The sequence below is a fragment of the Plectropomus leopardus genome, chromosome 4 (genome assembly GCF_026936395.1).
Source record: "Plectropomus leopardus strain MGB_pleo_1.0 chromosome 4, ASM2693639v1, whole genome shotgun sequence".
Lineage (NCBI taxonomy): Eukaryota > Metazoa > Chordata > Actinopteri > Perciformes > Serranidae > Plectropomus > Plectropomus leopardus.
Window position 1 is genome coordinate 26,236,679 of NC_142179.1, and position 12,892 is coordinate 26,249,570.

At 36.5% G+C, this 12,892-nt stretch overlaps 1 protein-coding gene across 1 annotated transcript; it reads left to right on the forward strand.

The window, feature by feature from the left end:
• The first annotated feature begins 1,821 nt into the window (after positions 1-1,821).
• Positions 1,822-8,681, forward strand: tgoln2 (trans-golgi network protein 2). Its single transcript, XM_042488905.2, has 4 exons — positions 1,822-2,014; positions 4,738-5,663; positions 7,227-7,310; positions 7,421-8,681. Exons 1-4 carry the CDS (start codon positions 1,960-1,962, stop codon positions 7,424-7,426), a joined length of 1,071 nt encoding a protein of 356 aa, XP_042344839.2. The 5' UTR covers positions 1,822-1,959; the 3' UTR covers positions 7,427-8,681.
• The last annotated feature ends 4,211 nt before the right edge of the window (positions 8,682-12,892 follow it).

Below are 12,892 nucleotides of genomic sequence, written 5' to 3' on the forward strand. Positions count from 1 at the left end.
AATAATGCACCTTGTTACTTTTCGCCATTGTATAATAATAATAATAACAATAATAATAATAATAACAACATTTCATTCTTCATTAGAACTCTCTTTACCTTTACTAGCTCAGGTCAGCTGAGTGCAGGGGGGGTGTCAGCACAATAGGAGGATGTCGGCCTCACATACAGTAACTTCTGTGTCTGAATCTGGCCTAAATATTTAGTCTCCCTTTGTTTCCACATCTGCCATTCAAATAAAACTAAATAATGCAGCCGTGAAAGTCATCCCCCCACTGAGTGCTGAGATTCACAGACACAAAGAGCTCAAGTCAACTGGCTCAAATCTGCAAACATACATTGTTATACTCTGTGAAACATATATAGAGAGATATGCAAAGGTGAAGAAAAAGTTCAACGTTGATTTTTATAAAAAGTGCGAGTGAAACATTTACATCCTCCAGTCTGAACAACAGTCATAAACTGTCAACAGTATTTAAATGATGGATGGCTGATGCATCTTATCCGTGTTTACAGCTGGTTCAAATCACTTCAGTGACTGACTACAAGGCATGAAAAAAAGAAGTGTAAATGTAATTGTAACTTTCCACCCAGTGATTATCATAACTGTAGCCGGACTGTAAATATGTTATGCCGAAGCTTGTCTAGTATTTAAACCTATAGTGGCAACATCTGAGGGTTGACATAATGTAATCTGATAGGTTGTGCCAGTTTCTTGTTGCTAAACTGGTGGATCCAGATTTTCAGGGGTGGGGAGTTCCTTTACACCCAATAACAAGCAATTGTTTGTGAAGATGAATCCATGTTGTACTTTCCAAATTATGATGTCAGAGCTACGACTGAGCTGCAACATATTTTAGATGTGAGAAATGCCATTGACGTTTGGCATTTGAATCTGATGCAGTCAATAATGAATTTCAATTAAAATCAGTTAGGCCTATTAATTCAAGTTTAAAGGACAAGCATAGTCTATAATAAACCAACTAACCAACCAACCGAATTTAAAGTAGAGGACATGTCCTTTTACAATAAGTACAAGCACTTTTTAAAAAAAGCAAACTCAACACCAAATTTACCTATAATCTCATTACAGGTAAATCACCTTTCACCTATAATCTCATTATTCTCATCATCCACACATTTACACAAAACAAAGGTGTGATGAATACACAGCCCTGCCTTTAGTAAGCAAATAGATAACCGATAACCTACATGAATGCATACAAAGAAAGGCGGATCTTCTATAAGTATCATAATGCACCACACAGGGGTGGGGTTGGTGGGGGTTGGGCCTGTCTTGCCAAAATTGACACAGAGAAAACCCAACAAAAAACAAAACATAGGGCGTAAATGAAATGGTGGAGTGAAATTTATTTCGGAAAGCATTAGAGTAGGAGAACAGATAGAGACAAAACCCATTGAGAAAGCAGTACAAGACACACAATTTGCAAATGTTTTATGTTTTCTCATTATCTGTTGTTCTTGCTAGTAATAAACAGGCTCTAATAAATGTAAAAAACACACCGTTGTTGTTGTTGTTGTTGTTGTTGTTGTTGTTATTGTTGTTCTTCTTCTTTTTCTTCTTCTTCTTCCTCTTATTATTATTATTATTATTATTGTTATTGTTATTATCAGTAGTAGTAGTAGTAGTAGTAGTATGGGGGGGCAGATAAAGTATCTTTATTAGTTCTTCATTGAAATAAAACCTGGCTATCCCAGTCTGACCTGCTCCCACATCCCCTCCTTTGAAAGCACGGTCCTGTCATGTCAGGCCTCAGCCTCTAGTCGTCAGTAAACCTCGCCGCTGTGTTTTCCTCTGCAGAAGAAGAGCAATCTCGATTGTACACGGAAGCAGGAACAGGACCTCCGACCTGTCGACTTGTGTTTGTCACCGCGGATTGTGGCGTCGCAGACTCAGATTAAAGAGATTCGGTCGGCGTGATAATATTTAGCGGACACAATGAGGACGGCTGTCGTGGTGGTCACTATATTTCTGTGTTTCTGCTTGGTCAGAGGTGAGTGTTTTGTGTCGTTTTACTGTTTAACTGCTGTTTCTTCCTGACAATATTCACATATATGTGAGGGAAATCCCCACTTGCCTATCAAGGTAGCTGTGGCTGTTGCTTTATTACACAAGTATCACTTTTTAATCGAGAGGGGAAGTGCTAACCACCGAGGTTTGGTTTGGGTTCAATAAATGGAAACAGTGGGAATATATTCTTCATGTCCCTGCTGCTTAAACCAGTAATTCAAAACCTTTTTCATGTGATGGCCTCTACATCGATTAGGCCTCCCTTTGATAAGATTTCGCTTTAGGGATCTCCACGTGAAAATATTTTGGTTGTTAGTTATGATTAACTTTGTAGTTTTTAGCTGCAGTTAGCTGCACACTTTGTAGTTTTTAGCTGCAGTTAAGAGGATAAATATTCAGGAAGTGAAATCAGAGTAGTCACTTCATGACTCATACTTACGGTGGGCACTCTATTATAGTAAATTTAATCGTCATGATCAAATATTTCCCATTTTGTGAGTCTCCCTGAAACCCCCTCAAAGATCCCAAGGAGTCCCTGGACCCCTGGTTGAGAACTTATGGTTTAACCTTTATGAAACTGAGCAAATGGACTTGATTTCTTTCAAAAACATGGGAGGAAGACAACAAAGAACTTAATGACAAAATGGCCCAAGATTTAGAAACATTAAGGAAATGTTACAAGAAAATAACCTGAGAATCAGCAACGAGAGAGAAAGAGAGAAATGAAAAGTAGCCTACAAAAGACAATCAAACAAGAAAATGACCATGAAAACGTGCTATATTCTTTATCTGCTATCTTTAACATAATTTTGGATATGTAATTAAAATAATCATAGATATAGGCTTCTGGGAATTTTTCCCAGATATTTCGATAATACCTAATAATCCACCCAGGTCATTTTCAGGTCATTTTTTGTCAACAAATCTTTTTGCGATTTGCGTAATATTTCTTGCCAAGTTGCTTAATAGGATTTTAGCCATGTTTTCAAACCAATTCAAACCAATCAAACCAATTTTAGCAGCTTTTAGAAGTTTAAATGGCTGTGAAAGGAGTCTGAATGCAGCACAAGAAAACCAATGTCGATCCAGGTGTTAAAGGGTTAAACCCTACCTACCTTTTGTGTATTAATATGTTTTGTGCAAAAATAAGCACAGGTAATTGGACTAATCTATTTGGTTTAGTTTTAGTTTCTGTCACCGAACAACATAATCAAATATCTCTTTACATAAAAGACAAAGACGCTGATACTTGTCCTGGCTGGTATATAAGCCATGTGTGCAGGGATTCATGTGTCAGTGAGAGGACCTGTGACGTCACACCGCCATCCCATAGCAACCGTTTTATGGACCCTGTTGTCAAGTTCCTAATAAGTGCAGTATACACAACAGGATACATATAGAATCTTAATTACACACCCAGACAACCAGTTCTCGTCTCCTGAAACTCCACCTAGCTGCCTTTTTTGATGTGTCATTAAGTGTGTGACAATTTGAGTAAACACAAGTTTAGTTAGGAATATGTGTGTGCAATATAAAACAATTCAAAAATAATAATAATAAGTAATTAAGCTTTTAAAACTAGATTTAGACATAGTGCCCTTCTACTAGACATGGCCACGGGGTTACCACTTTAGTTGATATTGTGCTTAACTTAATACATTTTTAAATGCCAAATTGTTGAGACCAACTGACATGCAGTTACCCTGGCACCTACACGGGCCCACAAATCTTGTGTATGGGACACAGCATGTCACACGGGTTAAAGTGGGTCATACACTGACATGTTACATGGCCACTTATTTAGGTACAGTTGTACAGTCTTGTGCATGAGCTTCCACTGGTTAACAGTTTTTGATGTCTCCTGTCTAACATTTTCATTATCTGTAAAGAAAATTCATCACATGACACAAAAAAACAAGTTGTCAAAACAAAATCTCCTGGTGACGTACGATTTAAAAATCAAAAACTCACAGTAACACCTTTATTGCCAACATACACACATCAACTACAGCAAACCTGGTTGTACAGCTATTATCTCATCCAACTGACACACAGGAGCTCAGCAACAAGCATCAATTTGCAGTAAGAGAGCCACCCAACTAGCTCAGCAGCATGAGGCACTGCTTAATGATGTTGCTTCTCTTGCAATACATCATTCGTATTTGTAATACAGGCAATACAGTTATTTTGTATTGGTACATTTCACAATTTCAACTGTTACATATGGTTTGATGAGTAGCCTTCGAAATGAAAAAAAAAAAAGGAAATGATATTGACTTTCAGTGTCATTTATTCTTGTTTAGCCAGTACACCAAAATAATTCTTATATTTCTAAGAAGGCTGCTTCCTTGACTTTAATGGCCTCTATTTCAGGCGTTTGTACAGCATATAATCTAATCATCTAATGAAATCTTCTCGGTTTATTCAATAAAATGAGGTAAGCTCATGAGAAGAAGACTGCAAGAAGGCTTTACCAACAGGGTGGGACAGAACATACAAGTAGTGGAAACTAATTTTAAAAGTTTGCTCTTGAAACAAAGAAGGAAAAGTTATGTGGACAGGCTAGTTGATTTGTTGGAGTTGCCAATGCAGAATTCAGAGATTTACAATCAGGCTCTATATTTCTCTTTGTTCTGCTGTTGTCACCCTGTTTTGTGATCTGGTGCTTAAATTTATTTAGTTTTTTTTTCATTTTCTTATTTACAGGAGCACCAGCACAAGAACCTCCGGGGCTCCCCGACAAACCACCTGTAAGCACTGAGGAGCAAAGCAATCAAGAAACGCAAGGTAGCAAAGACAATCTACCAGCAGGATCCCCCACAGGGGATGAGAACAAAGATGTAAAGAATACTACTGGAGTGGACAATAACCCAAATAATGTAGAGGACACTGATAAAAAGCCAGCACAAGCGCCAGTACCAGCAGATGTCAACGTACCACAGTCGGCAGATGCAGACAATAATGCTAAGGTGAAAACTGGCGCGACACAACAAGTTGACAATGAAAATAAGCAAGGGCAAACAACTTCACAAAGTCAAGCAGATGTAAAAGGCAAAAAAACAACACCTGAAAAAGATAAAAATAAGGATGAGAAGCCTGCTCAAACGTCAAAAGTTCAACCTCAGATCACTGAAAAATCAGGAGAGAAAAGCAAGGAGACAGGAGGGCAGGACACAGACAACGATCAGTCAGAAGGCAATGACAGCAACAAAGAGAAGCCGCAAGGAACGGACGCCAATGAGAAAACAGCAGCACCGTTGGATGACGATGTGGTGAAAACAGCAGCACCGTTGGATGACGATGTGGTGAAAACAGCAGCACCATTGGATGACGATTTGAGGAAAACAGCAGATGACAACAATGAGAGCCCAACAGGAGAGGATGACAACACAGTAGAGGACGGCAATCACAACAATGACAACAAAGCTGAAGAAGTGGACAAGAAAGCTGAAGAAGTGGACAAGAAGAAGAATAATCCAGAAGTAGAGGACCCCAAACTAACAGGAGGGAAAAGTCATTATGACCCAATTGGAATGAAGGATGAGGCAGAAAGCAGTCATTTCTTCGCCTACCTTGTCACCACAGCTGTGCTGGTAGCCGTGCTTTACATCACTTACCACAACAAGCGCAAGGTACTTAGCCATTTGCTCTCGCTCAGACCTCTTTGAAACGTACCTTCTGTTTCCACTGACCCAGATTTTAGTTGCAAATGTTATATTACGTGTCAACCATTTTCCTGCTTGAATGCAGAGCTAAATCTGTTGCTGATCTTTGTCTTTATAACCAGTCAGGGTTTCCACTATATGCAATGAAATAATTGAATAGAAGTAAGAAGGTAGATTTATCAGTCATTTTTTAAACAAAGTTTAAAAAAACGAATACTATGAAGATTTCATCCGTTTGCTGGGGCATGTTGCTGCTGATGGCATTGTTCAATTCCTGCACTGCATTTTTAAAATTTGCATCAGAGTCTTGTGTCCTTATGGCTCCCAGCACGGTCCGACCATCCAGTGCAACAGCTTGAGTCGGGATGTTCGGGGTTATCCATGAATCTGTGAAGATGTGTGCAGAGCAGCCTCTGATTTCCGGTTGCTGAATGAGCCTTGATTGCATCTCATCCACTTTATTGTCGTGACTGGACATTAGCCAGAAGAAGGCTTGGTAGAGGAACAACTCTCGGTCCAAGTCGGATTGGACTAATGCAGTGCAGAAATATGTCATACACTAAATATTAGCATATTACAGTTGAATCTTTGGTATATGTGGTAAGCTTGTGAATTGCATAAACATTTCCCCCAAAACAAGCACATGACAACTAGAGATAATCCGTAATGTTAAAGTACCTGGATGTTAAAACATAATTTAGAATCTTAGAATCTTTAGAATCTGAGCCTGAAAGGAAAAAAAAAAAACAGTCAAAACTGGGAAAAATTTAATATAAAACATTAAACATTGTCCAAAAAACACAGCATATATTTTAAGAGCCTTTTGAGATATAACTCACACTCTTCAATAATCTCATCGTATTTTAAATGCAACTAAAGACAAGTGGACAATAAAGCTTTGGGATACATAATTGTTTAAAATGATTTACAATTTTCAAAATAAGTTTTGTATTTCTGGGGATAACTAGCGAGGATATCAATATATAAATCAACTGGTCTATTATTCAAGCACATTCCTAATGAGTATCCTTAGTATTGCAATATTTTACTTGGTGATATTGTGTCAATACACAGACGCCAAGTATCACTTTTTTTTGTTTTCAGTCCCCCAGATACTTTTTGCTGCACTAAAAATGATTAAATTGACATGAACAAAAAATCTGAAAAATGTATCTTATAAGCTGAAAGAGATGTAAACAAAATTTTTCTTTGAAGACAGATTTGTAGTTGAAAAAAAGGTAACAAATGTCAACATATGTTAATACCCAGCATATTGGAAATGTTATCTTGCACTAATATTTCATTGTGACTTACATACCATAATGATATATCATGGAGCCTTTGATAATTCCTACCCCTACTAATGACAACAGAGAGGAACAACCTTGGAGCAGTACGTTGACATTTTAGGAAAAACACATTTCTTTTCCTACTGAGTTGAATTATATACAGTTTTGTTCTGTAGGTCAGGCGTCATACAACATGCAAAGTTAACCTTAAAGTTGTCATTTTCTCGTTTTTTTTCCACAGATAATTGCCTTTCTTTTGGAGGGAAAGAAATCCAGATCCACTCGTAGACCTAAATCCACAGAATACCAGAAGCTGGAACAGCATGTAAGTTCTTGATTTAAAGAAATAAATTCCACCCTTTTTGAAACTAAAATACAGCGTCATTAAATTAATTGCGATTTTTTTATTATTTTATTCTCACCATTTTCTTTCAGATGTAATCTTAAGTCACTCTACTGAAGCCATTGCCTTGAGCAGCTGAATACACTGGGGGTTGTGTGTTAATATATTTTCCTGGTGCACTCTGCGTTGATTTCACCCCTCGTCAAATGGACATTCTTCTATTTTATACCTTTTAGATGCTTATTGTATGACTATGCAGATGACACTGTTGCCTTATTGAAGGAATTAGTGAAATGCAGTGAAGGTAAAATAAGCATGCTGTTTTTGCACTTGTGTCGTTATTCCACTTTTGAGGCGATCTTGTAATTTGACCTGACTAAGGTCCTGACTCAGGTTATTCCAGTAGCAGATGAAAAATATTAGCTTGTTTGGAGACTCGTTCGTACAGTACATCTGTGATTGCACTGTGCAAAAAATATACTATATGAATCTTTGTACAATTCTGGCTTTGTACAATGTCTATGAGCTTGTTTGAAATGTCTATCAGATAAAATGTATCAAGAGTTTAGATGTAAAAAACTTTCACAATGGGATTTGCTCATGTTAATAACCCTGCGGTGTTGGCCAGATGAATGTAGCGATCTTTATTTTTAAAAATGTGCTGATTTGCTTTCTTGCTAAGAGTTAGATGAGAAGATCAATACAACTCCTAAATATTTCCGGTGAATATCATATTAAGGCCACAGACAGGTACCGGTGAGTTTATTTTAGTGTAAGGATTGGAAATGGGCTGAACATGTAGCCTATGCAAGAAAGCAAACAAGCATATTTCCCAAAATGGCTAACTACACCCTTAAGATACAGCTAAACAACTGCATGATGTATTAACTGCTGTCAGGGTGTTGGCTGAACAGGTAAATGGATTTTACTTTAGGTCAATCTGAGAGGTATGACTCGCAATGTTAAAATGTTGCTAATCTGGAAACTACCAGTCTGGTTACAGTATGGCTCCCAACACCTCTGATGAGCACTTTTGGATGAGCAACTCTATTGTACCACTTGCTTTGCATTGACATCAGACTAAAATGCAGTTAACATAAAAACGGTTTTGTAGGAGGACGTGGGCTCGGATCTGTACTGCTTTCACTGTTAGGAGCGGACTGTTTGAATAATATGTGTCTCTGGGGAAAGGTTGACCACTAATACATTAGATTAAATCTGCCCTCAAGACTAGGTGTGTGTTTATTTTCAGAGATGACAAGACTTGTGCCAAATTGTGAACGGTTTTACTGTGATTCAATGTGTGATTCTTGTGTGTGCCTGTTTCCTAAATTAAATTTTATTTGTACTGGGTGATGGTCATAATATATGGAAATCCCTCTCTGAAAAAGGAAAAAATATAATCTAATTTTTTCTTGGAAGAATCAAAGTCCATAATATTTCCCAAAGTATACACTTTTATTGTCTGAAAAGAAAACTCCTTTTTAAGCCTTTAAAAAAAATGTTATCAGCTCTTTTCATGAGTGAAATGAGCACCAGTATTAGCTGGAAAATGTCAAGAGACAATCTTTCATTGTGCAATGTAGGGGTCAACCAGTATTGGTTTTTCAGGGCAGATGCCATTTATTAATAGTTAATGGGACTGATAACAGATGGAACTGATATGCTTTTACAATAAAAATGAAAATCTTTTTGTCAATATTTAGAATTTGGAGCACAACAAACTTCAACACAAAACTGTTCAAATACCTTTATAGTGTGGTATTACATCAACAATCATGCAAAAACTTCATACTACACTATGTTCTCAAAATTCATGAAGAAAATGTCAGTATTGTGTGTCACAAGCCATGAAAACACATCACAGTGTAGTAAGACATCAAAAATCTTACAAAAACGTCAGTTTTGTATGCCATCAAAGATCAAGCAAAAAGGTCATAGCATAGTATATCGGCACAAATCATGAAAAAATGCATAGTGTTGTTGGCAAAAATGTCAGTGTAGTATATCGTGAAAAATCATGAACAAACGTCATAGTATAGTATATCGTTGAAAATCCTGCAAAATAATCATAGTATAGTATGTCCTTCAAAATCATGCAAGATCTTCATAGAATTGTATGTTTTCAAAAATCATGCAAAAACATCACACCATACTGTGTTGTCAAAAATCATGCCAAAATGTCATAGTATAGCAAACAAATTCATGAAAAATGTGATCTGATAGTTTGCTGTCAGAAATCATGAAAGCATATCATAGTGCAGTATGTCATCAAAGATCACGCAAAGGCGTCATAGGATAGCGTGTCGTCAAAAATCATGCAAAAATGTCGTAATATGCTATGTTGTCAAAAATCATGAAAAAAAGGTAATACTATAGTGTATCTTCAATAATCATGCAAAAAAAATCATAGTATAGTATGTAGTCAAAAACCATGCAACAACCACATAAGTATACGATGTTGTCAAAATTCATGAAAAAACGGCATAATATAGTATGGCGTCAGAAATCATGCAAAAGCGTCAGTATAGTATGTCTTCAAAAATCATGAAAAAAACATCATAGTATAGTATGTTGTCAAAAATCATGTAAAAATCTCATCTTATAGTATGTCTTCAAACATAATGCAAAAAGGTAGTAGTATAGTATGTCGACAAAAATCATGCAAAAATGGTGTAGTAAAGTATTTTGTCAAAAATCTTGCAAAAACATCATAGTATAGAATGTCATCAAAAATTCTGAAAATCTGTCATAGTGTAGTATGTTGTCAAAAAATCATGCAAAAATGTCATAGTATAGTATGATGGCAAAAATCCTGAGAAAACATCATAGTATAGTAGGTCGTAAAAATCATGCAAAACGTCATAGGATATTATGTCATCAAAAATATGCAAAAACATCATAAATAGTATGTTGTCGAAAATCATGCAAAATGTCATAGTATAGTATGTTTTTAAAAATGAGCAAAAAAAGTCCAAGTATTATATGTCGTCAAAAATAACCCCAAAACATCATAATATAGTATGTCTTCAGAAATGACCCAAAATGTCAGCAAAATGTAATTTATAGTATAGTATGTCCTCAAAATTGATCCCAAAACATCATAACATAGTATGTCATCAAAACCTCATAGTATAATATGTCGTCAAAAATTATCCCAAATTGTCATAGTTTTGGGCCGTTTTTGCAACATTCTATGCTATGGCGTGTCTCAGCAGTGTATTTTATGTAGTTTTCAGCTGTTTTTGGACAAGACATTTTTTGCAATACTATTGTATGGCATTTTTGGTCTTTTTTTCGACGTGCTATATTATGGTATTTTTGGCCATTTTTGCAACATTCTAATCGATGGCGTGTCTTGAAACGCTGTTTTATGCAGTTTTCAGCTGTTTTTGGGACATGTCAATTTTTGTCATTTTTCACGTTACTATAGTATTGCTTTTTGGGTCATTTTTTCAACATGCCATATTATGGTATTTTTGGCTGTTTTTTGCAACATCTTGGAACATCTTAGCATCTTGGAACACTAATTTACGCAGTTTCCAGCTGTTTTTCGGACGTCATGTTTTGACATGTTTTGCCATACTATGGGATGGCATTTTTGGTCTTTTTTTCAACATCCTATATTGTGGTGTTTTTGGCCCTTCTTTCAACATTCTATGATGTGGTGTGTCTCAGCACTCTTTTTTACATGGTTTTCAGCTGTTTTTGGGACATGTTATATTTTGACATTTGTAGCCTTGCCTTTTCAGTCATTTTTTCAATATCCTGAATTATGGTGTTTTGGGCCGTTTTTCAAAGATTCTACGCTATGTCATGTATCGGCATGCCTTTTTATGCTGTTTTGAGGTGATTTCAGGTGTTTTTGTGACATGTCATATTTTGACATTTTAGCTGTCACTATAGCCTTGCCTTTTCGGTCATTTTTTCAACATCCCATTTTGGTGTTTTTGGTCTGGTTTTTAAAGACTCTATGCTATGGCGTGTTTCGACACGCTATGTTATGCTGTTTTGATGTGTTTTCAGCTGTTTTTGGGACATGTCATATTTTGACATTTTTGCCTTACTATAGCCTTGCCTTTTCGGTCATTTTTTTCAACATCCCATTTTGGTGTTTTTGGTCCGTTTTTGAAAGATTCTATGCTATGGCGTGTTTCGGCACGCTATTTTATGCTGTTTTGAGGTGTTTTTAGCTGATTTTGGGACATGTCATATTTTGACATTTTTGCCTTACTATAGCCTTGCCTTTTCGGTCATTTTTTTCAACATCCCATTTTGGTGTTTTTGGTCTGTTTTTGAAAGATTCTATGCTATGGCGTGTTTCGGCACGCTATTTCATGCTGTTTTGATGTGTTTTCAGCTGTTTTTGGGACATGTCATATTTTGACATTTTTGCCTTACTATAGCCTTGCCTTTTCGGTCATTTTTTTCAACATCCCATTTTGGTGTTTTTGGTCCGTTTTTGAAAGATTCTATGCTATGGCGTGTTTCGGCACGCTATTTTATGCTGTTTTGAGGTGTTTTTAGCTGATTTTGGGACATGTCATATTTTGACATTTTTGCCTTACTATAGCCTTGCCTTTTCGGTCATTTTTTTCAACATCCCATTTTGGTGTTTTTGGTCTGTTTTTGAAAGTTTCTATGCTATGGTGTGTTTCGGTATGCTATTTCATGCTGTTTTGATGTGTTTTCAGCTGTTTTTGGGACATGTCATATTTTGACATTTTTGCCTTACTATAGCCTTGCCTTTTCGGTCATTTTTTTCAACATCCCATTTTGGTGTTTGTGGTCCGTTTTTGAAAGATTCTATGCTATGGCGTGTGTGGGCACGCTATTTTATGCTGTTTTGAGGTGTTTTTAGCTGTTTTTGGGACATGTCATATTTTGACATTTCTGCCTTACTATAGCCTTGCCTTTTCGGTCATTTTTTTCAACATCCCATTTTGGTGTTTTTGGTCCGTTTTTGAAAGATTCTATGCTATGGCGTGTTTCGGCACACTATTTTATGCTGTTTTGAGGTGTTTTCAGCTGTTTTTGGGACATGTCATATTTTGACATTTTTGCCTTACTATAGCCTTGCCTTTTCGGTCATTTTTTTCAACATCCCATTTTGGTGTTTTTGGTCCGTTTTTGAAAGATTCTATGCTATGGCGTGTTTCGGCACGCTATTTTATGCTGTTTTGAGGTGTTTTCAGCTGTTTTTAGGACATGTCATATTTTGACATTTTTGCCTTACTATAGCCTTGCCTTTTCGGTCATTTTTTCAACATCCCATTTTGGTGTTTTTGGTCCGCTTTTGAAAGATTCTATGCTATGGCGTGTTTCGCACGCTTATTTAATGCTGTTTTGAGGTGTTTTTAGCTGATTTTGGGACATGTCATATTTTGACATTTTTGCCTTACTATAGCCTTGCCTTTTCGGTCATTTTTTTCAACATCCCATTTTGGTGTTTTGGTCCGTTTTTGAAAGACTCTATGCTATGGCGTGTCTCGGCACGCTATTTAATGCTGTTTTGAGGTGATTTTAGCTGTTTTTGGGACATGTCATATTTTGACATTTTTGCC

Coding starts and splice junctions, on each gene's coding strand:
- tgoln2 (XM_042488905.2), top strand. CDS start 1,960: ATGAGGACGGCTGTCGTGGTGGTCACTATATTTCTGTGTTTCTGCTTG. Junction 2,015..4,737: donor GTGTTTCTGCTTGGTCAGAG/GTGAGTGTTTTG, acceptor TCTTATTTACAG/GAGCACCAGCACAAGAACCT. Junction 5,664..7,226: donor CTTACCACAACAAGCGCAAG/GTACTTAGCCAT, acceptor TTTTTTCCACAG/ATAATTGCCTTTCTTTTGGA.